At 42.2% G+C, this 26,018-nt stretch overlaps 1 protein-coding gene across 2 annotated transcripts in view; it reads right to left on the reverse strand.

Moving 5' to 3' along the window:
- Nucleotides 1-26,018, reverse strand: part of znf536 (zinc finger protein 536) — a 542,639-nt gene that overhangs the window by 239,040 nt on the left and 277,581 nt on the right. For both annotated transcript variants that reach the window (XM_057853244.1, XM_057853236.1), the window contains exon 5: nt 12,017-14,301. In XM_057853244.1, coding sequence (XP_057709227.1) covers nt 12,017-14,300 — 2,284 coding nt within the window. In that variant the 5' untranslated portion in view covers nt 14,301. The remainder of the gene's footprint in view (nt 1-12,016; nt 14,302-26,018) is intronic.

Here is a 26,018-nt window from a genome sequence, read left to right on the forward strand (position 1 = left end):
TCCACTCCGCCGGCCTGTTAATGACGTCTTAATTACACGGCGACACATTGTAATACGCGCGAGTGTGTAACGCCGAATCTTCCGCCGCCTTCGCAACCTCGGGCGCTGAGTCACATTTCAATTTGCCAGCCGGCGAGAGAGCGCTCGCTCGCTCGTCTTGTTTGTTTGAGCCCGCGCTAAAGACCGCGGGATGCGCGGCTAATCCCCGCCGCCATATTTGCCGCGCCGTCGCTGCCGTTTCTAAATGTGACACGCGTGCGGGGGTATTCGACGAGAGACTCCAGTGTTTTACAAGGTGTAAATTGCATTGTATTGGATTCTGTGTGCCTTATACAGGGCACGCAAAGTGCCATTGACGGTGACAGACATCCAACCACGTGGCACCCAGTGACTTGAAATGACTTTATCACTAGTAGACGTCCAATCCATTTGAAGTAGGAGGATGGTGGCACTAGCACTTCTAATGGATTGGATGTCAACCTCCGTTAATGGCAGCCACTGACCGACGGTGTCGACCAAACCATGACAGCAATCACAGGCAAGCCCGTCCACATGGGGGGGCAACCGGATATGTTGTCCCGGGCCTCAGGACCATAGGAATACACTTGAAAATGTTAACATATTAGATATTTGAAATATATATTTTTTCCTTTTTTTGCTCAACAGCCCCCTCCCCCGTCTTAGCACCAAATTGGTAAAGCCCGTTATATTGTAGGGGACAGCAGCCGGTAACACCATGCTCTCCATTGAGCATGAGCTTGCTCAAAAACTAGATTTGACTGATGTTATAAATGACTTTGCTGTCAAAAAAATCTAGGCACATCACTGTTTGAGGGCTTGATAACCCCAGGGATGTGGAGGGGGCAGGATGTTTAGTTATACTCTTTTGTTGCTTAGCAGACAGGCATAGCACTCTCAGTTGCATTGTATTGTAGCCTACATGGGACAATAGATAGAAATTGTTTGTTTATATTGTGTCACATCACATTACGGTCTGCTAAGTTTAACTGTCCATCTCAAGTTAAATAATTTGAAATTTAAAAAAAATTTAAAGTACTGCGTATGTTATCGGACAAGCCGATGGCAAGTGTGTGTGTGTGTGTGGGGGGGGGGGGCCTAAAATGGCCTTTTGCCCCCGTGCCCCTGCAAGTCTGTTGACAGCCCTGATCACAGGTCGTCCCCGGGTTACAACCTACTCGACTTACGCGATTTTGACTATACAACGCCAGAGTCTCGTCCGCCATTTTGTCTCCAGTTGTGTTTTTCTTGCCACCCTCCTACTTCAAATAGATTGGATGTCTAGCCTCGTCATTGAAATTCTGACACTGAATATTTCAACATTACAAATTCGTTTTTTTATTTTTTGGGGGGAAAAAAATTGGTCACAATAATTGACCTGCAGAAATTTGGTTGAAAAAAATAAAATGCAGTCGCACAAAATTTGGCAAGAAAAGAATTAGTCATAGAAACATGGTAACCAGGGAGAAGCAATCAATCCCCGTCTGGGCATCAGTCTCATTTTTTGGGAGTTGAATTTAATGCTGAAAAAACATTCACAGAATTTTTTCCAGGCACCGAAATTTTGACACTATTTTTTTTTTCAGCATTAAATTTCGGAATGGGAAAACGCAGTCAGAAAAATTCAGCAGCGAAAACTGGTTTGCAAAAATTGCTCGCAAAAAAACAAAAAAACAAAATTCCCTCCCACTACAATTCAGTCGCAAAAAAATGAGTAGCTGAATTTTGTCGACAATTCGAAATCCAAAATGTATCCACAAAAAAATAAATAAATAAATAAAAAAATTGGTCACAAAATATTCAGTAGCCAAAACTTCAACTCACATAAAATTCTGGTTCAACATGCTGAAATTATTTTATTATCCCCTTCCCCCGGCTATTTTTTTTTTACGTTGAAAAAAAAAGCAGTGGCTGAATTTTAATGCCCAAAAAAAAAAAAAAAAAAACTAAAAAAAAACTCAATATTGGAATTCCAACTTCAGCGGCACAGATTTACTCCCATAAGTAGGCGAACGTTTCCGCGGGAAGTGGAGCCACTTGGTGAGAAAAAAACAGGACACATAAATTAGCGTAGCAGTCGCGCAAGTGTGAGAGAGTGTTGACGCCACATGGACGTGCGCAGATCATGTGTGCTTAAAAGTGTCGGCGTGGAATATTCACCACTTTGAGAAAAGTCAAAGGAAAAGTTTTCAAACATCATTTATCCGCGTCCTTCCATATTGTCATGACCTCAACTTTCCCTGCTTAATTTTTCTCCTGTTTTTCCACATGGAAATGCGCACGTAAAAGTGACCAACAGCTGAAAAAAACGGTGGACCTAAAATAAAAAACTGCTTTTACGCATGTTGACGGCCGAATGGAATTCACATTCAGAGTAAAAAATGTGAATAATGGAATATGGCTATGTTTTACATTTAATCGATTAATTCACGCAAGACTAGTTGAGATGATTTGAGATGAACTCATTGGCAGGCATTGATGGCACTAGACGTCCAATCCATTTAAAGTGGGAGGGGTGGCGTTCGTTCATTCGCAGCCGCAGTCCTAATTCTGCTGGACTGGACGTCTGCTAGTGATAAACTCATTTGTATTGACAGCAGAACGTTACAGGCTTGGAAGTTGGAATGGCAACAAGTGCTAGTGTGTAGCTGGCGGCCATCTTGGGTAGTGCGACCGGAGGTTGAAAACGAGTGCTTATTGGGCACCATGGTCACATGAATTCTTAATTCGCCGATACCGATGACGTCATTTTATCGGCCCAAGACGAATTTCAATCATTACGGGTGTCTATCGCCACCAATGGCCGCCGATAAGTGCGTCCATGTATTCCACTATAAAATCCTGAAGCTGTGTTTTAGCATCACGTGACAGCGTGTCATCCCATTCCGGTTTCACAAGCCAGCGGGGACCGCTAACGCCATCATTAGGACATAAAACGGGCTGATAAATGTTTCATAAGGACGAAGCCGGCCGGCGCGAGCTGGCGGGAACGTTTGGCCTCCATCAAACGCGCGCTGTCGGAATACAATCCGAGTTTTACATGATCGAAAAAGGACTGGCCTAATTCCCGGCACGGGCAACATTTACAAAGTGCGCATCAGAGAACGGAGAAAGGCATGGAGGGAGCGGGAAATCAAATCAACTCCAGAAGAAATCTGCCTTTCATACAAAAAAAATACATTGATGTCTGCTTTTTAGCGGTCAATCAGAAGCACGGAAAATTAACTTTATCATCAGTTTGCGACATCACACACACATATATGGCGGAAAACACTCAAGTGATTTGAAGATATTATCGCGTACTTACCTCTTTTCGATCCAAAAACTCCATTTGTATGTATCACCGAGTGTCAAGACACAGCTGTGAATGGCCACAGCCGGATTTTTGGGGGATTTTATGGGTGAAACATGGTCATATAACAAAGGTCGCAATGCAGAAATCGCAGACATCCAGGAATGGTCGAGATTTTCTTTTTCATTTATTTATCCTTTTTAACATTTTTTTCCCCCGAATTTTTCTTTGTTTGGATCGATTATTTATCATCTAAAATATTGGGGGAAATGCTACGCTAACTAAAAAAAATACAATTAAGCGATAGTTATGAGGTAGATATCCGTGACCTATCTAGACACTATTTTTTTCATTGGGACGTAATTTGTTTAAAAGTTATGCGAGTATTTTTTGCAAGTAAATATGCAAGTGAATAATTTTTTAAAGTCGTTCTTTTTTTTAAACAAAATATTAGACATCGATTAATGCGCCATCAATCTGCTATGGTAGCATATAGACATATTATTCTATCAAACACAACAGTTCTTTTGGCTTAAAATACAGCAGTTTATTTTAAAGATTGGTGCAAGAGCAGAAACGGCTTTTTCAGTCTTGTCTGTGTCTTCCGCCATTTAAATATATATATATATATATATATGTATGTATGTATGTATTAGGGCTGTCAAAATTATCGCGTTAACGGGCGGTAATTATTTTTTCAAATTAATCATGTTAAAATATTTGACGCAATTAATGCACATGCCCCGCTCAAACAGATTAAAATGACAGCCGAGTGCAATGTCCACTTGTTACTTGTGTTTTTTGGAGTTTTGTCGCCCTCTGTTGGCTCTTGGGTGCGACTAATTTTATGGGCTTAAGCACCCATGAGCATTGTGTAATTATTGACATCAACAATGGCGGGCTACTAGTTTATTTTTTGATTGAAAATTTTACAAATTTTATTAAAACGAAAACATTAAGAGGGGTGTTAATATAAAATTTCTATAACTTGTACTAACATTTATCTTTTAAGAACTACAAGTCTTTCTATCCATGGATCGCTTTAACAGAATGTTAAGGTTAATGCCATCTTGTTATAATAAACAAATACAGTACTTATGTACCGTATGTTGAATGTATATATCCGTCTTGTGCCTTATCTTTCCATTCCAGCAATAATTAACAGAAAAATATGGCATATTTTATAGATGGTTTGAATTGCGATAAATCACGATTAATTTTAAGCTGTAATTAACTCGATTAAAAATTTTAATCGTTTGACAGCCCTAATACATATATATATATATATATATATATATATATATATATATATATATATATATATATATATATATATATATATATATATAAAATATATTTATATACGTTTTGTTATCGGTACAGTGCCACACAGCCAGGTATCGGCGTATCACTAACACTTGACCTGTAGACTTTTGCATGACCTTGTGATCATAAATAGCTTTTAGGCTAGCAAAAATTCCAACCAACAACAATCTTTACTGCCTGAAAGATGCATTTGGAGAGGTTGCGCCACCTTCGTTTGAAAGCCTTGACCTTCATTCACACTCGACATGTTATTGTTGATTACTGTAATCCAACTTTTCAACCATTAGTGATGCGTTTGAGGAGGAAGTATGTGCACACACGCAGGAGGAGGCATTGTTTTCTTCTCATATATGTATGTTTCAAATGCAGAAAATTGCATTTTCCCCACTCTTTTCTGTTAGAATTCAATTTTTTATTCTGAAACACTTGCATATTGTATACAAACTTGGAATTCAAAGTGGAGCTAAATGCAGAGTTAGCGGACACACTGTTAGCAAAGTTGCGTACGAAGCAAGGCTGGATAAAGCTTGCGAGCGGTCAGAAGCTGCGTTCCAATTAAGGGTGTGGTGTTATATTGATATTGTGATATATCGCGATAGTTGGCATCAGAATCGGTTATCGATACACCTCCACCAAGATTCGCTATATCGTTTTAAAAAGACGTCACAGTTTCATACAGGAGCCAACAGAAATTCTCCACTTGACCAAAATTGTCCGCTAGAATAGTGTCTGTGTTAACTATTTTGCTGCACTGTCAATGGCGGCCAATCAGTTCACACGAAAATACATAGTTTTTTCTCTTTAATAGTTGTCCTGTAGAATATTGTAAATTGATTTCCTGACACGTGTATCGATAACTATCGGGATCATTGTTTTCGTGAACCTTGCATTGCAAATCATATCAGGAGGTTCCCCAAATCTGGTTACGTATTAAGATAAAAAAAATAATTTAAAAAGGTGAAGAGCATTTTGAGCTGCAGCATTCGATTATTTAAGTAATCGATTAATCAATGATAATTTTTTCGAATAATCGAGTTACCGGATTACAAACATTTAATGCTTTGCAGAAAAGATTTGAGGAGATTATGCTTGCAATAATAATTATTTTAGCTTGTCAAGATTGCACTTTCAACAGAGCGTTAAACGCGAATACAAAATAAAATTCCTGAGCGTTTCTTCAGACTATGCAGGATTGCACTTTTATTTAATTTTTAGTCATTTTAATTAGTTTACAACTAATTTAAAACACCAGAGCTGAAAAAAGTACAACAAAGGAACAATTGGCTAACTTGCGTAGCAAAAGTCCACTAGCTTAAATGCTATAAAATGCTAACTTTTGATTACAAAGCTCTTAACAAAGCTTTCAAACACATATTCCCACAAAAATTCAAAATTTACTTCTAAACAAAATTACAAATGCATGAATAAACATACAAATTTATGTTGGCCTTACTGGAGAGCAGTTGGATTCAGCCATGTTACACGCGTTATGGCATATTCACTGTCACAACTAGAAGGCAGTGTATCCACCCAAATCAATAAAACTAAATGGAGATGTCCCCGATTTCTGATCACGTGATCCGATAGGCCCGATCTGGCTATTTTTCAGAGGATTGGAATTGGGTGAAAAGGATCAGGTTTTTAAATTCGTACTTTACAACAATCCAGAAATAGAATGGCATTGCCAAAAGAAACAAAAATTAGGGCTGTCAAACGATAAAATTTTTTAATCGAGTTAATAACAGCTTAAAAATTAATTAATCGTAATTAATCGCAATTCAAACCATCTATAAAATATGCCATATTTTTCTGTAAATTATTGTTGGAATGGAAAGATAAGACACAAGACGGATATATACATTCAACATACGGTACATAAGTACTGTATTTGTTTATTATAACAATGAATCAACAAGATGGCATTAACATTATTAACATTCTCTTAAAGCGATCCATGGATAGAAAGACTTGTAGTTCTTAAAAGATAAATGTTAGTACAAGTTATAAAATTTTAAATTAAAACCCCTCTTAATGTTTTCGTTTTATTAAAATTTGTAACATTTTCAATCAAAAAATAACTAGTAGCTCAACATTGTTGATGTCAATAATTACACAATGCTCACTCATGGTGTAACACATAAAATCAGTTGGACCCAAGCGCCAGCAGAGGGCGCCAAACACCACAAAGCAAGTAACAAGCTGACATTACACTGTACTGTCATTTTATTCTGTTTGAGCTGGGCATGTGCGTTAATTGCGTCAAATATTTTAACGTGATTAATTTGAAAAATTAATTAACGCCCGTTAACACGATAATTTTGACAGCCCTAACAAAAATATATCTATTTTATATCCATCCATCCATCCATCCATCCATCCATCCATCCATCCATCCATCCATCCATCCATCCATCCATCCATCCATCCATCCATCCATCCATCCATCCATCCATCCATCCATCCATCCATCCATCCATCCGCTTAATCCGGGGCCGGGTTGCGGGAGCAGCAGCTTTAGCAGAGAAGCCCAGACTTCCCTCTCCCCAGCCACTTCAACCAGCTCCTCCGGCAGGATCCCGAGGCGTCCCCAGGGCAGCCGAGAGACGTAGCCTCTCCAGCGTGTCCTGGGCTGTCCCCGGGGCCTCCTCACAGGTGGGACATGCCCTGAACACCTCTCCGGGGAGGGGGAGGCGTCCAGGACGCATCCGAACCAGATTCCCGAGCCACCTCAGCTGGCTGCTCTCAACCGGGAGGAGTAGCGGCTCGACACAGAGTGAGTGTCTATGACCGAGCTTCTTACCCTATCTTTAAGAGAGAGCCCAGACACCCTGCGGAGGAAACTCATATCGACCGCTTGTATACGGGATTTTGTCCTTTCGGTCACGAGCTGTGGGTCGTGACTGAAAGTAGATCGACTGGTAAATCGAGAGCTTCACCTTTCGGCTCAGCTCCTTCTTCACCACTACGGACCGGTGCAGAGTCGGGCATCACTACAGACGCTGCACCGATCCGTCCGTCGGTCTCCCACTCCCTCCTACCCTCACTCGTGAACAAGACCCCAAGATACTTGAACTCCTCCACTTGGGGCAGGATCTCACCCCCGACCAAGAGAGGGCACGCCACCAACGTCTCCTGTGCCGAGTAAATCGTCGTCCTAGGATGCCTCAGGTTCAAACACGTAGGGATTTATTGTAAATCATCTTTCCTGGGAGCCTTTGCCATCGTTAGCATCGCAAAAGAGCGATCCTGAATGGTCATTTTCGGTGGAAATATCACTGATATAGTTGTTGCTGCTATGCTCGCTGTGGATAGTCTTCTGTTGCGTTCGGGAATTTACGTCACACTTCCGGGTTTGGGGAACAAGGAGTAGCCCGCACTGCGGACTGGAACACAGCTGTTGTGCTTTTTTGCTAGTAACAGAAGTAGCTAGCACAGGAAGATAAAGATTACATCCCACACTTAACAGTTAGGAATTTGGCTTTATGTGACATTGAAAAGGACACATGATAGACTCAATCAATGTTTTGTATAGTGAAAATGTTAGCAACATTAGCACTTCACACAAGCGACGTCAATATTAGAGTCGTTCTTCAATCTAGCACTGACAATGTATTCATATTGTGTATTTTAAGCTAACATCCAAAGTTGGCACAGAGAGGGCAGACTTAAGACACATCTTTGTGTGTGGAGTGTTTTATTTGATTTCATTATTAATTTATTTTTTTTAAGCAATGGACGCTAACAACACGAGGGGAAAAAAAAAGTCAAAGCCAGCGCATTAAAATTCAGCAGCTAATTATGTCGGCGACACCCCCAGCCTGTTGAGAAAGTGTTGTGTTTAATAGTGTCTATAAAGAAAATAGCTTTTTATCTCGTGCTCATTTTCATTAATTCCTAATTGGGGTGTGGGGATGTGTGTGTTACTATTTCTTAGATTAAAATAAACATCGCCCATCCCGTGTACAAACCCATCACACTACACGCGAGTGATAAGGACTTCATGCCTCTGTGAATAAATAAACAATTTCATCTCCACTGGTGGAATTAAGTTGCTTACAGCCTTAAGCTAAGACGCTCTCATTTATATTTATATTTATATTTCTCTCCAAAGACTTAAAAGCACATGCCGGCTTTGGCAAATTAACTCCGACGTTTTTTTTTTTGACCTGCTTTATATGTATATCTTTAATTAGTGTCTTGTTTAGCTTAAACTGACTGATTATCGCGCATTCGTGACCTAATTACCGCGCTCGCGTTTCCTCGGCTGCCCCGAGGAGCTCGCCAAAGTTACCTTTAAAAAGTCGCGTGATCGCCCGCGACCAGCCACGCTTAATCCCGATAAAAGTGCGCTTAGACGGACGCCGTCACATTACACCGTGTTAAGTATTTAAGCTGAGAGAAGAAAGTGCCACTTTGACAGCACTTTTGCCGTTTTTTGTCGCATGATGTGAAGCCACACGAGACAATAAAGGAAGGATAAACTCCTAAAGCCTGCTTTACTCGTGTCCGACCTTAATGGTGATAGTCACTCCTAACCTAATGGTCACGGTAACCCTATCACGCATGGTAACACTAGCCATGCTTAAAAGTTTGGCTTAAATGGTATGTATGTCTAGCCTTATCCTAACCCTATGTTAAGGTTTAGGTTCATTCTTCCTTACCATGCAGGAGGCCCTTCTTTGAGAACGATATTGGACAAATTGCGGCTTAGTAGGTACAGTACCTCGACACCCTTGGTCAAAGGTTTTCAAACTCTTCCTCATTCAATTGAATGTTGAAACATCTCAAAACGTTTGATCGCGGGTGTATATGACAACAATCAAGTCATGTCAATGTATGATCTGGCTTTGCATGTTGGCGATTAAAAGAATAATACTATATACAAAAAAACCCAAAATGATACACAAGCAGTAATATGCATTCCAGGTTTTGGTACCACTTGGGAAAGAAACATTACACCACCTGCTTGCCTCCCACTAAAATACCTCCAATTACTATAGTGCAGTGGTTCTTAACCTTGCTAAAGGTAACAAACCCCACAAGTGTCACATGTGGATTCACCGAACACTTCAGAATTAAATAATAAAGCAATTAAAGAAAAAAAAAAAGAAAAATTCAAAACAGATATATCTAAGCTAGCAAGCTAATAATTTAGCAAATTCCTGTTCAAAAGTCTTCTCATTTTGACTGCTTGTTGTATAAACAGGTCAAAATTTGAGACCACACTGGCCATTTGTCTGTTGTGTTCCCTCATACCAAGTGAGAGTCAACCTTCCACTGAGCAAACCAGTTCCTCCTCTCATCAGATCGAGGCCTAGCAGTTAAAAGAAATTGATTAAGCCTTTAAATTGGAAGCAAGCCAGTCCAAAACCCGGGCTAAAAAGTCACATTGCCTAGATTTGATCAGCGTACGAAAATTCTTTACCTTCGCCGAGCCCCTTAGACTTAGGCTAGGTTCATACTGCTGGTATTAATGCACGAATCCGATTTTTTTCGTGTTTTTCCGACTCGAGTGAGGCATTAACTTGACGGTCTGAATGGGACAGGTCGCATAGAAGTGGACCATTTCAAATCCCGTCTGGGTCACTTTCGTATGTGGTTTAAATCCGATCTGGGCCACATTTTTCCAGAATGTCGCAGCGGTCTAAACTGTCAAGTCTCCCAAATCGGAATTTGTGCAGCAATGACATCTTCAAAGAGCGAGAGAGACTGCGTGCTACGGCCGGCAGCTGTGCGTTAGCGCTGAGCTTGCCTTGAACACGGCTTTTTGGGAAGGGTCGGGCTTGACAACAGTCATAAAAAAATTAAAATGGGAATGATTGGCTTTCTCTCTGCTCTCCAGTATATGAGCGATATTTCAAGATTGCTTGCACGGCTGAGAGTCGGGGCAAACTGTCTATATGTCTGTGTGACATGCACGGACAGTGAGTGCATGCTTTCGATCTATATAAACTTTGAATATAGGCCTAAATGGGGATTATTTATGTCTGTTATTTGTGTCTTCTTTTTGGAAATCAAATACGATTGCCCTGGAATGATTGATGACAGCCAGCATGTGTAGTCATGTTTTGATGCTTCTGCGCATGCGGGTCTTCTTGCTCAGTGCGTGTCGGACTGGGAAATAGTGTGCATGTGTAATACTTGAACGGGCTCAAGGAACAAAGGCAGTCTGAACGGGCACGCCCAAAAAACAGATCTGACAAAAAATTGGATTTGTGCTTTATGACCTACGTTATGAACCTAGCCTTATTCTCTGAACCCCTGGGGTTCGATTGGAACCCAGGTTAAGAACCACTGCTATAGGGTTTAGTAACCTGAGTACTTTGTACTGACCTAACCCTATAAACTGGTCCTGAAGGGCCACTGTGAGTCCTGGTTTTTGTTCCTACCAATTGAGCACGGACAATTTGACCAATGAAGTTTCTGCTAAATCAAGCAGCAGCTGACTGCAATCAACTGATTACACTTGTAAGACACCACATTGTTGTGGTGAAAAGGTGTCATCTTGTTTTCATGGAATGAAATCCAGCACCCAATATGGCCCTATGTGAAATACAGGGGTTGGACAAAATAATGCAAACACCTAACGTTTTGGCATCGTAATCATTGAACATGATTGTTAAAGAATGGAATCTAAAGAAGTTGAGTATCTCGCATCAATCCCCAGACCTCAACGTTATTGAGCATTTATGGTCAGTTTTAGAGATTCAATGAAGACGAAATCAACACATTGCTTGCCTTTGAAAACGATAGCCATCCAATTCATTTAAACTGAGAGGATTGACTGTAAATGCTCATCTTTGAGTGCCATTGGGGGCTGATGCTAGACGTCCAATTCCTTTTGACTGGGAGAATTTGATGGTCATTTGTTCATTTGGCCTTCAACGTCAAAAGGAATTGGACGTCTAGCACCATCAATCGCAGTTACACTTGAAAAGCGCCTTTGCACCTTTAAGGCCCTCGAAGCACTTTTACACTGTTTCTTAACCTAGCTACTTGTGAAGTATCTTGAAGATACTTAAGCAAGTTCATCAGGGGGGAGAATCAAACCCACATCCTCTGGGTTGGGGAATGACTACACTACCACTGAGCCACGCCATCCACAATTAGTTCAATGAAAGTGCAAAAATGTCCTCCATTACTATCAAGAGTAGCGAAAAATCCAACAGATACTACACTTCAGTATTGATACTTTTTGATACTCTTGACAACCCTAAAGAGATACCAATTTTTAAAAGCTATCATCCTGACAAAAGATAGAGTTACATTTTATTCTGAGCAAAAAATACTATGCGGTCACTGGAAAATTCAAATAGATGACGCTACCACAAACAACAAACCACAAAGCACAAAAGGCAATCAGTAAGTTTAATATCCTACCTGAAGAAGGTGAGGAGGGATGCGGGCTGTCATCCTGGACGCTTCCCGTCTGCGAGTGTCCGCCTCCGGCTCCGCTCTCCTCGGTCACATTGGAGGACCCGGGTGTGGTGGAACGGCTGATGGACTGGGACTCGGGGTCGCTGGCCGAGCCGCGGCGTTCGTCCACGCCTTGCTGCTGGAGCGCTTCCTCCGCGCCGCGTCGATCCTTGCCGTGGACGCGGGAGTGGACCACCATCTGGTGATAGGTTCTGAAAACCCGGCCGCAGTCGGGGCACTCTGAAGGCTTATCCTTCAGGTTGGAGAGGCCGTAGTCCATAATGGGGTTCCCCAAGCCGGACAGGTTGCCGGGCGTCTCGGCACCGATGTGGTGGGACATCAAGTCGAAGCCTCTGGCTTCGTCCTTAATCGACATAATGGCGGCACTAGCGGCCTTGGAACCCTGCAAAGCCTCTGATAGTTGCTTCTTGGAGCCATCTGCGGAAGTCATGTGTGCAAAGTCTTGTTTCTCCTTGGAGAAGGAGGCCACGGCACCGGCTGCCGTCATATCATCCTCCTGCCCGGGGGCGGCGTGGTGGTGCTGCTGTTGCTGATGCAGCTGCTCCTTGGGCATGAAGGCACGGTCCATAGCGATGCCACGAGCCATAATCTGCCACGCTTGGTAGCTGTTGAGGGAATCCATCTCAGCCACTTTGGCGGCGGCCTGCAGACGCTCCATGCAGCTGGATTTGAGAGGCGGAACCAGGTTGAGGCAGCCCAGGAGGGAGCGCTTCTCATTTTCTCCCAGCCCGTGACCGATTCCCGCCGCCATCGGGCCTAAGAGCTTCCCCAGCATTTCCTTCTCCTTCATGGCGATTCCGGCCTTTGCCAACATTTGGTGCTGCTCGCTCAGACCTTGTTTGTCTGGAGAAAGAAAGCCTCCCTGCAGGCAGGAGATGTAGCGGGAGTAAAGGTTCGCGTGAGCTTCCTGGGCCAGGCTGCTCATGCTGTTGACAGACGCCACGTCCTGCTCGGTTGGCTGCGGCGGTTTGCTCTTGATGGCCAGCTTGTTTAGATGGACCTTCATGTGATTCTTGAGGAACCAGGGTTCCTTGAAGCGACGGCCACATATTTGACAGCAGTGCTCGAAGGAATCCTTGTGTTTCCGCATGTGACCCTTGAGAAACCAGGCCTGGCTGAACACCTGGCCGCACACGTCGCAGCGGAACTCTGTGGCCATCTGCATGCCACCTGACGCGCCGGAACCCTGGCCCTGCGTGTTCTCGGCGGTTATGTGGGCCTTCTCCACGTGGCTGATAAGCTCCTCCTCGTGGGCAGCGGCAAATTCGCAGAGAGTACATTTGTAGGGCTTGTGGAGGATGCGGATGTGACGGTCCAGTTCTTCTCGCTTTTTGAACTTGCCCTTGCAGAAGGTGCAACGGTACCCCGCGGCCGGGTTAAGGGACTGCTCGTCCTGGGGGCCGGTCGGTTTTGGCGAGGACGACGGCTGGGCGGCGGTTTCCGGGGCGATCAGGCCCGGGGGCGTGGGCAGGCCGCAGGCCGAGCCCAGTTGTTGCTGGAGGGCGTTGGCGCTGTTGTTGAGGCCGACGTGGGGTTCGCGCGGGGCCGTCTGCAGGAGACCGCCGCCTCGCATCTGCTTATCCCTCAGGATGGCTCGCTCTTCCAACTCGTGGAGCAGCCGGTTCTCCTCACGGACTCGACCTCGGCCTTTGCCCAGGTTTCCCAGCTTGTGGGTCCGCAGGTGGATCTTCAGGTTGCCCTTCTGAGCCGCCCTGTGGTCACAGTAGGGACATTTGAAGGGCTTCTCGCCCGTGTGGGTTCGCATGTGCAGCGACAAGATACTGTTGAAGCGGAAGCGCTTGCCGCACAGCGGGCACGGGTACTTCCTGTTCTTGCGGGCGTCGTCTTCGATGTCGTTCATCTGGGACATGATGCCCAAGTTTTGGCCGTTGAGGAATTGCTGCAGGTCAACGCGTCCGTTCAAGCCGCTCAAAGCTCCGGCGTCGATGTCGCGGTTGAGCTGGTTGGCCAGTAGCGCCATCTGGCTGCTGATAGGTTGGCTGGCCAGGGCGGCGTGGTGGCTCTTCTCGTCCAGCGGTGCCGCCGCTTTCTCCTCGGGAATCTGCTGCGGGCGGTGCAGATCGGGGAAAGCGTGTCCCAGCTGGGCGGTGAGCTGGTGGAGCTTCTGGCTGATCGGGTAGCGGCCGTTGAGCACCGCGCTGCTCAGGTGGGCTTCGGTGTCGGGCACCGCTGATGACATACCAAGGCACAAACTAGAGTCCTCCATCCTGGAACAAAAACAACACAAATATACAGTTTTATTATTCCATAGTGTCTACCCTCCACTTTTTCACGGTGCCACACAATAAATGTTACATACATTCACGCAACAAAGGCCTATCACGCCTATCATTTATGGCTGAGTTAAAAACTTTGAATATTTCGAAATAAATCTCATCCAACATTTTATATCTGATCAATGTAATTTCCACAACAAAAAAATTTAAGATTCAATAAAACTTTTTATTTTTCAAAATTGTGTGGTTCCACCAAAATTTGACAAACACATGCCCAATTTTTTTTTTAATTTAAAATTTATTTTTCAGTGGACAAAAGAACGAGCTAATATCAATGGGAAGTGACCCAAGAAAAAGCCCCAAAGATGACTTGAAGTCACCCAGAAATTCCCTTAAATCTACAGGAAGTGACCGTAAATTCCCTAAAATTAACTGGGAATGTGACCTAAATGTGTAGGAAGTCACCCCACCAATAGCAGGCGACTGCGTGCCGGATCCGCCAGATCCGCATAGCAATCACACCAGTGCGCCAGATGCGGCCCGGATCAGCACTATGACAGTCCAAATGATAGGTTACGCACTGTTCCGGGGCGGACCGTGCAGACCGGACCCGCTGAAAAACTCAAATTTAACGTGTGACGTCGCTTTAAGCGCGTACCTAAAAGGCAACTAAACAGAGGAGCATGCAGGAGTCACGACGCATCGGCAGATGGCAAATTGAAAGGTAAGTGCTTTATTCAAAGTCATAATCAATTTTTAAGTCATTGCTGTACTTTTAAAAGTTATTCAACGGAGCATTAATAAAATAGACGGTGTATTAAAGTGATCTGCAATGTCTGCAAGTTAAGTAATTCAAAAATTGTTGCAAAACAATATATGGAGGGAGAAGGCATTTACTCTATGTTGATGTAAATGTTTCAATGTTTGAATATGTTGAGTTAATTATCGAGGATTGATTGAATATTTTCTTGTGCTCATACATACCTAATACATACATAATACATATTGCCATATTTTTTCTTATTGATATAACCAGTAAATGATTATTGCTTGCTATACTAGGTTGTAGTATAATGTTTAAGTGTTACAAAGAGTAAAGAGGGTCGAGATGACAACTGCCTTGCTTCATGGCCGCATCATTGCGTAACTAGACCTTCCGGGACATCTTCAGCACCTGGCGTCTAGACTTTCGTCTAGATTTTCGAGGACAATTTTCCATTCGAGGACATCTTCCATGGCCGCAGCGTTGCATAACTGAAGTGTCTGGGTCATTTTGACCACTTTACCTGTGCCCTTGCTTACACACGTGTATTTAGTTAGTACCACATACATGCTCACACATAGCCAACCAAAATCACATGGGTGTCTCCAGCTTGCTTTCCCCCTTCCTTCAGGGCGGCACCCTTTCTGTGTTAGGACAAACCCCTAATAAAAAGAGCAAGGAGGGTTTTTCCTTAGATCAATTTTGGTGACTATACAGCGTAATCTAGCATTCCTCTGTCTAGTCCCTCTTTGCTCTACTTGGCCAAGAAAACTGAGTGTCTTCTCTCCTTATTTTTGGGTAATTTTACAAATGTCTACCTAAGGGTCTATTTTTGAACTTGACAGAATGCTTTTATTCAAACTAAGGCCCTCCTCCTTGTGTTTGTGTATTTGTGTCACTGCCTTGATTGCACAGATGGGTGAGCCTAGGACCAGGTGACGCTGACCATCGTCAGCAGCTTACTTAAACCGGTACTTGGCCTCACATTATCGCCAGATAAACAAGTCACCTACATGACTTTCAGCTAACAAAGAATCTTGTCATTCTGATTCCGAGCTCACTTTTGTCCCTAACCCTTCACTGGGTAACATTTGCCACATCCGGGCCATATATTAATGTAGTGTCTGCTACTTGTGACAAATTCTGGCCCAAATCTGGTTGCTGATCCAGCAAGTGACTCCCTATGGAGTTTGGCCTATTGTTCAAAAAGACACTGGGGCAGATCCGTTATACGAAATTGGGCCGAGATTTGCAGTACATCTGGCCCATTTCCACTTCAGTTGTTTTTCTATCTGGGCCCGGAATGCCCCAAAATGCACAGGAAGTGACCCAAAATCAAGTGAAAGTGACCCAAAAGCATCTCTAACATTAATGAGATTACACAAAATTATTTTACCGTTCAGCACTGACAACGATAGACATTAATTGAAACTGGGATGATTGGCTTTCAGTGCCATTGACGGCGCTGGAAGTGAAAGAACGTCCATTCGCCCATCCCATCCATAATGGATTGGACGTCTTGCACCGTTAATGGCAGCAAATGAGTGAACAAGGAAGTGACCCCAAAATCTACAGGAAATGAGAGCGTAGCAACCCCAACCAAGCAATTTCTGCAGAAATTGCATTTCTTAGTATGAACGTTTTTTTTCCACAATAACATACACCAGAAAAAACGTATTCAATTATATTTGATTTACTTCTTCTGCACCGCAGGATCCATTTTGGCTCAAGTTTTACCGAGCACAATTGAATTCTTACTATCTAAAGGGCTTAAATTGTTGTGCTTATCTCTTATTGAATTACATTGAGCGAGCGTACCTAATGAAGTGTCCGACGGCGTCGTCGGAACACGTCGAGGGACTGCAGAAATGCTGCGTTTTCCACAAAAAATAAAAGCGAGAGAGAGCCAGCCACCATTTTGGACCTAATAATTAGTCTTGTCGACACTGAGCTAGCGGTGCTTAATTAGGCTACTTGTGCCCATCCTATCGGAATTGCGCCAATTACACGCCCTAATGGAACGCGGCGACGCCATTGTGAGACCGCAATTAGGACGCGGGCAGTAAATAGCGCTTTAAATCGACAACAACAGTGTGACTCACTATATCTATTTTCCTTTCTGTGTCATTTGGGGAAGAGAATAAAAAAAACATTTCGGCTGAGAAGCAGAAATACTGGCAAGTAACATTCGAGATGTTAAAATGCTGTAAGCAAAGTCAGACTTTTGAAAGTATTTGGTTTGGATTTTCATCTTTGAGCTTGTATTTCTCAATTCAATCTCTATATTTTTATTACCATTTTTTTTTTTTTTTGGTATTATGACGCTTTTCATGTATTCGTCCATTACTTTTTGATGTAGTTTTGTTCAATGTAAATTCAGGCATCGAAGAGGTCATATTATTTTCATGTATTTTTTTATTCCTTCAATGCTTTTAAATTCAGCCACGCAGGGGTTAAACGCACATCCATCTGCCGTCCAGATGGAGAGGTACTATCAAGTGGTCGGCGAGCACGCGCTGCTGGCGGGGTCAGAGCCGGCCGCCCAAACAATAAGCGCACTTTTTGCTTTGCTCGACAAAATATTGTATAATGTCTCATTAAGCTGATTAGCGGCGCTGCCTGGTAACAGTGGCGCAATCATCAAAAAAAGAAAAGGCGGAGGAAGGCCACATTGTGTCGGACATAAGAGCGGAGTGTTGTTCTTCTTCCTTCCGACATGAACGGCGCTCTGTTCTTTTGAAGGAATTCCGCAGCCCTCGGAATTTGCCTCACTTGATCCCGGGGCGCCGACGCGTCGATTTACGGCCTCTGTGATTGACCCGAATAATTGCTGAATTCTGTTACGGCGTCAGAAATGCGACGATGACAAAATCAACAACTATTTGGAATCATTTAGACCAGGGGTGTCTAACATATGGCCCGCGGGGTTTTGTTGCCTGACAGGCACCTCGTAGCTCATTCATACCGTTGTCATTTTTGTGACCATGACGAGCTAAAAACTAGGGTTGGGAATCTCTGGCATGAAGCTGATTTAATATGTATCTAGATAAACAGGTTACGATTCGATTAAAAAAATGATACATTTTTAAGGCAGAGCGATTTGATACAATTTGATACAGTTTAAGAACGATACGGTTCGATACAGTGTGATAACGATACGATAGTAAACATTTGTTGTTTGTTCTTACAGTATTTTGAATGGATAAAAAAGACCAAATTTCTACAAGCAAAATTCAACAACAAAAGTTCATACCAATGTATGTTTATTTTTGAGACATGGGAAAAAAAACCAAGGCCAACTAAATGACCATCATTTTGTTGGCTGGGATTGATAATAAAATAAAACTCCAGTGACAGACAGCAATAAAGTGCAGTAATTCAATCTCTGTATTTCCTGGTGTTTTGAACACAAGAGGTAGGTAATTTAAGTGCAACCTTTAAACGTAAACATCTTACAAACTAAAACTATATGCAGGAGCTCTTGAAAAAAAAGAATTAAACCTGCTAGTGTTATCATAATAAATAAATAAATAAAGCATAATGCTATTATTCTTTATCTCTGGTATATTTGGGGGAAAAAAAACATGGCATTTTAGCCAGATAGGTCAATAATCATTATTTTAACCTTATACGCAGCAAAGTCATTCACTTATGCCTGTGCTTCCACATTTTTATTCCCCATCACATATCTTTTTTGAAGGGCAGATTTTTCTTGAGGAAGATCAACTGATCCACATGTTCATGTTTAAGTAGACTGCGTTTCGTGGAAACAATATGTAAACCCAGTTAAAATAATTATATTAAATTACATTAAAAATTGAGCAAATAAGTAATAAATATACCACCAAACAAATCAGTCATTTGCATATTCAAAGTGATTAAAAATGGTAATTTTCAAAATAAATAACATTTATAAATATTCAATAAGAATTTTTGCTTTCACTAATAAAGTTTTTTCAAGAGTGAGAGAGCCCCTCCCCCACCCGCGAGTCTCAGACAAGAGACCGATGGGAAGCGTAGCAGTTGGCTACGAGCTACCGCTAATAAAGAGACGAATTAAACCAATTTTTCTCCCAAAACACCGATCCTGAGCCTCACTACAAGAGTGGTGTGACCCTTTGGAAGGCTCAAAACGTTAACCAGACGCGTTTTGGTAAGTTTCATTTTGTTAAAAATGCTTATTTTGAGAAGTTAGTTTTAGCGGAGCTACCATGCAATGGGCACATTCAGTTGCCACAACTTATACTATGAAACGTAGAATTATATTGAATGTAAGTGTCATTTTTAGTATTTTATTTTAATGAAAAAGTGATGATGTATTTTATTTTGTGACTCAAATTCATTTGATGTGAAAAATGTGCCGTATTGTGGAAAAACGGTAGACTAACGGCTACGTTCGAGCCGCCCTTTAGGTCTCGAAATGCGGCCTTCCTAGCAACTAGACTGAGTTAAAACTAGAGCTGGGAGTCTTTGAACACCTAACGATTCGATTACGATTCAGAGGCTCCGATTCGATTATAAATCGATTATTGATGCACCCCACCACACTTTTAATGTTTTGTACATTAGTTCCAAAATTGTGCAAAAATCCTCTCAAGCCAAACCAAACTATTTTAGTATCAAGTTAACAGTTAAAAACAGTAAAAAAAATACTCAAGTCCCCATTCTGTATCAAAAGCTTTAAACAACATTCAAGTAATTTAATGTTGTGAATCAACCGTTAAAGTTGTTCCCGTTATTCCATAATTTCCCATCTGTCTACTTTCGACATGTCAAAGTTTTAAAACTGTTTCATCATTTAAAGATGGATTCAAGTCAAGATTTTGCCGATTTAGGGATACTTTAGATAAAAAGTAATTAAGTTCGCTACAACAGAGCCTTCTAGAGAAGTCTACTGCTTTAAGGTGGCGGCAAGTCTGTCATTTCGCATCTAGTTCTTTGTATATGTTCCAACACTGTCGTTACTGTCATTTCACATCTAGTTCTACAATATGTGATATCTTCCGTAGCCATATGTTGCCGTATGTTTGTAGTAACTATCAACCGGTTGCTGTTTGTAGCGGCTGTCGGCCGCAGCCAGGTATGATTATTTTTTGTTTTTTTTTCATCTAAGAGCATGAGTTGAACAAGATATTTACTCTCGGTCCGTTCCTCATTGCATCTCTAAGACCGGGGCGTCCCAAAGACCGCGCTGACTGTGTTTTATTTCCGCTTTACCTGGTATAATTCAATAATCGGAATTTGGATGTTTATGAATCGTTCTCGAATCTTCCACGGCCGAATCGTGAATAATCTATGAATCGGAAATTTCGCACGCCTCTAGTTAAAACTATTATTTTTTTGTTGTACAAATGTCTAAAATTTATTTCTCGTGGCCTGATAACAGGCCAGATTTTTTTTCCCCCTTGGGAAAAGCCACTGAGTTTCTCCCGAAACTCAGACCACCCAATTGAAGAGCGACGACAACGTCAAGAAGGACAACAGGATTCTCGGTAAGAGCCGAGTGGCGAGCTAACCCAAAGAGCTGGATTTTCCCGTCTGAACAACAAATTACCGTCACAACCAAGGCTGCGGTAGGAGTTGGATTAGTTTTTCTTTTGGATGAATTGAACTGAAAGGTGTGCTGCTATACACCACAAACCCATTGGATCTTTGGAGGACAATTAACGGACAAGCTAAATTGTTCTATTTTTGATTTTGAATGTTGAACTTTTAAGAATTTTGAAGTTCCTAAGTGCCTTCGAATATTATTTGAAGTGTAACAAATTGAACGTTGCTCAATTTTGTGATTTTGGTTTAAAACTATAAACAGAATAATCACTATAATTAGCAAATCTGACCGGTCAGAAAATTAAATATAAAATAGGAAAAACAGATTGAAGCTATAATTTTGTTAGAATTCCTAGTACAAAATTAAGGAATAAGATAACAAAAATCATTTTCATCAGGTACATCTTAAGAATTGATGCACATAATTTATTCGTTAATTGTTTGTTTGTCAATTGTCTTGTTAATTTGTAAAGTAAATTGCCGGCTTTTGTGTTTTATCTGTCTCTGGTTCCTTCTTTTTTACTTACCACTCCCCGAACCTAGAACTGGTCCAGTAGCCCACATCACCCACTGCTTAACAGCAGAGGCGCTACAAATATATCTCCAGCAGGTCGTGCCATTGTAGTGGGTTATTTTCAGGGTTAAAAACTCACGATCTCTGTCCCATACAAATCTGGCTGACATCTTCACTTCAAAGTCCGACGTGCGTTGAAAATCAATCGCTGTCATTAGCAACTTCCGCCTGGCAAGCTGGCGCTCGTGTTGTTTGTCCATTGTTTTAGCATGCGCGACTGTGGTTTCGTTTGCTCTGGCGTAGTTATGACACAGCCGTCACGATCGAAATGCATGATGGGAAGTTGAGGCAACCACGACCATGTTTTTAGTGCTTGCGATAACCGAGTCCTTGTTGTACTATCGATATATCCAGGGCCGGCCAAGGCCATTAGAGGGCCCTAAGCAAAATAATGCAAAGGGGCCGATATTTTTGGCCCACCATTTCGTCACAGTGTACTGTGAAACCCATACATGCAATCCAACCCATACGTCCATATTTTGTATATTAATCAGATTTTGTTGCACTGCATACTTCAAACTTCTCACCCCAAATGATTGTCAGTACTTACAGTAGATAGCGCCAAACCTTTTTCTAAAAGAGGAAAGAAAGAAGTTAAGGAAGAACTTTTTTTTAAGCTTGTAATCAAGTATCAAAACTCACAAAAGTCAAATAAAGCAAACGGTAGGAAACAAAATAGAATATAAATTAAACAATTGCCAGATCGGGGGCCCCCTAGTGGTCAGGGGCCCTAAGCAGCTGCATAGTCTGCGTATAGGCTGGGCCGGCCCTGGATATATCTAAGATTTACTGGCTATTTACTGTCGAATAGTTAGTTTGCAATGGATACAGCCGTATCGCTCGCCCGTAAAACCGGATATCCGGTTGTATCGGTTTCTCGTTCTCAAGCATACTTAAAACGTGTCTCGGGAGAATAAAACATCATGAGGCGAATGCTAGTTTTTGTCTGACGAGATGAAAATGCGCTATAGTCTTAGTCACATGATTTGTTTTCTTACTGTATCCAGGCAAGAGAGCATATACAAAGGTGCTTTAGCCTTTAACCATCGGTGCTGATTGGTTGTCACACACTAAATATAACTTGGAGCGTTAGCATAGCTTTTGCGTTAGAATTAGCATGGCGACCGTCGTCTTAAATTCTCAGACAACATTGTTTTACATGCAGTTGGTGGCATCCAGGTGGGTATACTTCATTGAACAGTGTTGATTTTCAGAGTGTGCGTAGGATTTTTGAACCATACAAGAGCGCACAGCAGAAAGCAGGAGATATGAATTGCAGTGAACGAACCCTTCAGCAACACCATGAAAATATAAAGAAATATATAAGATATGACAACGCATATGTTGTGTTTGGCTTCACTTTTAAGACATAAGGAGACAAAGACCAGTATGTTAACACTGTCTAAAAATGTCTGATAACGGAGGAACCCGCGACTGAGAAGTTGACACTCAGAACTCACGTGGCACTGAGGCTGGTGAAATCCTCTTGTTGCCCTGACAACAGTAACGCCCGAACTCTCCTGCCATATCCACAACGGACAATAACCCTAAACAACAGCCAAACACACTCTTCTTTACGGACCACAACATTTTCCACAAAAAAACTTTAAAAAACTGAATGTTTAACTAATCGCTGTCCTTTGTCTCGGGAATCTTTTATTGACCTTTAATATGGTGACCCTGGATCCAGCCTTCCTCTTCGTCTGGGTCTGTTTGCGGTTTTGGGCCCGCTGTCTGATTGCTGTCGACTTGGCATAAATTGTGTTTCGAAGCACTTTTCCAGCTTTCAAAATGAAGTTAGTGCAAGGGGTAAAAAAAATAAAGTGAACGCACGGGAGTTTTGCCTTTTGGCCGGGTTGTAGGTATTGCGCCGGCCCGGGTCGTTGGAAATGTGCGAGCACAGCTCAGGCAATCTGGCTAAAAGGTCAAATTCCAACAATTTGAATGTATTATTATTCATTGATTTGAATAAAATTGTATTTTTCTGTGACAAATGATCAAGAAATGGTGTTATACTTATATAGCGCTTTTCCACCTTTCAAGGCGCTTTACACTATCTCGCCATCCACCTACTGGTGCCACAGCACCAGGAGTCATCAGGGCGAAGAATCGAACCCACAACCTCTGGGTTGGGGGACAACTACTCTACCACTGAGCCACGTCACCCCAGCGTATGATGTACCTTGAGTGTGTGTTTAAACAAACATTTACGTCTTCCTGTGGGGGCGTAACAGAAAGTAATTGAGAAGCACTGATTTAAAACATCAACATTCATTCATTCCTCCTAGTCGAAATGGATTGGATGTCCAGCGTCATCAATGGCAACCAATTTCATAATCAAATGAGGATTTTACCACCCAATTTAAAGTAGAAAAAAAATTGAAATGGCAACCAAATAGCAAAAACAGGTTGGGTATTAGTTGTACCGAGTTCATTTTGTCTACACTTATAAATTAGTTGATTTTTTTTTTTTTTTTTTACCCCAGGCAATTGTTTTAGGTTGTTTTGATTACCTGACGAGTTTCGGCAAACACTTCCGCCTTCATCAGAGAGTCACTGGTGTTGGTGTGACGTGTCTTTATCAGCTGATGGGTGAAGGCGTGACTCACCTGTCAAATTGACAGGCGGGTCACGCCCTCTGCTGACCATTCACTTTTCCAGAATGCTGGTCCAGGTAGTAGAAAGTATGTAAGCCCCCTCGTCCCTGTTGATGGTCCTCGGACCCCGCTTGCGGATCTCTCTGGCCTCCCTGATCCAGAGCGCTGATGTTTGTTTTCTTCAGTGCGGATGACTCTGACCTTTTCCCAGTCCATAATGTGGTTTTCCCTTTTGTGGCGATCGGTGATGGCAAACTTGTGATGTTCCTGTTGTGCTTGTTCTTTTATTGCCCTTGTTTGTCTTATTGTTGTCGCCTTCTTACACTCCTTCTTGTGTGTGTGTGTGTGTGTTATTCATCTTCATCCATCCGCTGATAAAGACGCGTCACACCAAATCCAGTGACTCTATGGTGATGGTGGAAGTGTTTGCTGAAACTTGTCAGGTAATTAAAACCACCTAAAACAATTGTCTAGGATAAAAGAAAAATTCAACTAATCAGGTTGGGTATTGTATATTGTTTAAAAATAATGTATTAAAAAAAAAATGTGATGCTCAACACTCCAAATTGATATCCTGTTGCAAGATTTGTATTTTCTACCCACTGACAATCAAGCATCAAGACTGACAAAGCCAGATAAAACAACCTTTTGTTCACAAAATCCTCTCCGGATGCCGACAGAGCCATATAAAAGTGCAGCAAAAACAATCCCACGCCACACCTGAGCCCATTCCCCCCACAGAATATGACTACGTCCATGTTTATCATGAGAGTAAAAACTTTTTCCCGCCTGTCGTCGGCCTCCGTCGCCGGCCCTTCGTGCTCACGCGGCCGGAGGAATCATTTGAAAGGCAAAAACGCCGCCTTTTGGAATCAAAATCTGTGATTTAAAGTCGCCTGATGAGCTGTTGCTCATTTGAGGAGATAGCGACGGCCGTGCCCTTTTCTCCAATTTGATGCCCGCCTTTATCTTCAACATACAACAAAGGCACATAGACAATGGAATCATGTGAAATGAACTGACGAATCCACTTTGTGTGTGTGTGTGTGTGTTTTTAACCGACGTATCCTGGCTGACGAGCGTATGCAAATGAGCCGCATTCATATGCGCGTCTTGCTCCCGACTCATTTTATATTTTTCCTCCTGATTAAAAAGGACATTTCTTATGTGACACCCCCCCCACCGCCCCTTTTCTCCTCTGCGCCTATCACACACACATACACACGCAGACAACAATTCAATATGCGGATGCCCTCTAAAAGACACGGCGCATGTTTAGCGACTCGAGAGGACACCGCAACACGTTTTTTCCACACGGCGGGGCGCTCAATGGCTGCCGGAGACGGCGATAGACGTCCAATCCGTTTTAGGCATTGAATGTTTTACAAGGTGCGATAAGGGCGTAGGTTTGCATAGGGACGGTAGGGACAAAACACTAGCAACTTTTCAGGATGCTCAAATTGTCCCCACCAACTTTTAAGCAACCTTATTTGCATTATATAATGACTTCAAGTAAAGATGTCCCGAAGTATCGGAATCAGCAAAAAAATATCAGACATGCCTTTTTTTAATATATATATATATTTTTTAATTAAATCGTTTTCTAATTGTATTTAACGTTACAGACAAAATGTCTTACAATCATCCAGAGTCTTTAGTTTTGGCTTAAAGTAGGGCTATCAAATTTTAAAAATAATTTTAATGATTAATTTTTAAAAAACTAATCACATTAAAATATTTAATGCAATTACCGCATGCGCTGCACGACCCACTCACGCATTGTTGCGTTCAATCTATAATGGCGCCGTTTTATCTATATATAGAGCTAACAGGCAGCGTAAAGAGAGTAGAGAGAATTTTGGCAGTCTTTGGAGCCTCTTTTTAACTGGCTAAAGCCTTAAAATCCCTCTTTCAACAATTAGAAACATCGTGGGAAGCAATGTGGGTAAGAACGGTAAAGGTTGATTCTTCCTTAACACCCTATGTTACTTCACAACGCAGAGAAGATATATCAATTGGTGCCACTACGCACGGTCATGGTTGCACTTCCCATCATGCATTTGGGCAGAAGCTAAATGGCTACAGTATCATTTACTGAAAGCTCAACAAATACACTAGATGGCAATATTTAGTCACAAGATACAAAGTCACATTTATCCCTTAAGAATTACAAGTCTTTCTATCCGTGGATCCCTCTCACAGATGTTAATAATGTAAATGCCAT

The sequence above is a fragment of the Corythoichthys intestinalis genome, chromosome 1, assembly GCF_030265065.1.
Source record: "Corythoichthys intestinalis isolate RoL2023-P3 chromosome 1, ASM3026506v1, whole genome shotgun sequence".
Lineage (NCBI taxonomy): Eukaryota > Metazoa > Chordata > Actinopteri > Syngnathiformes > Syngnathidae > Corythoichthys > Corythoichthys intestinalis.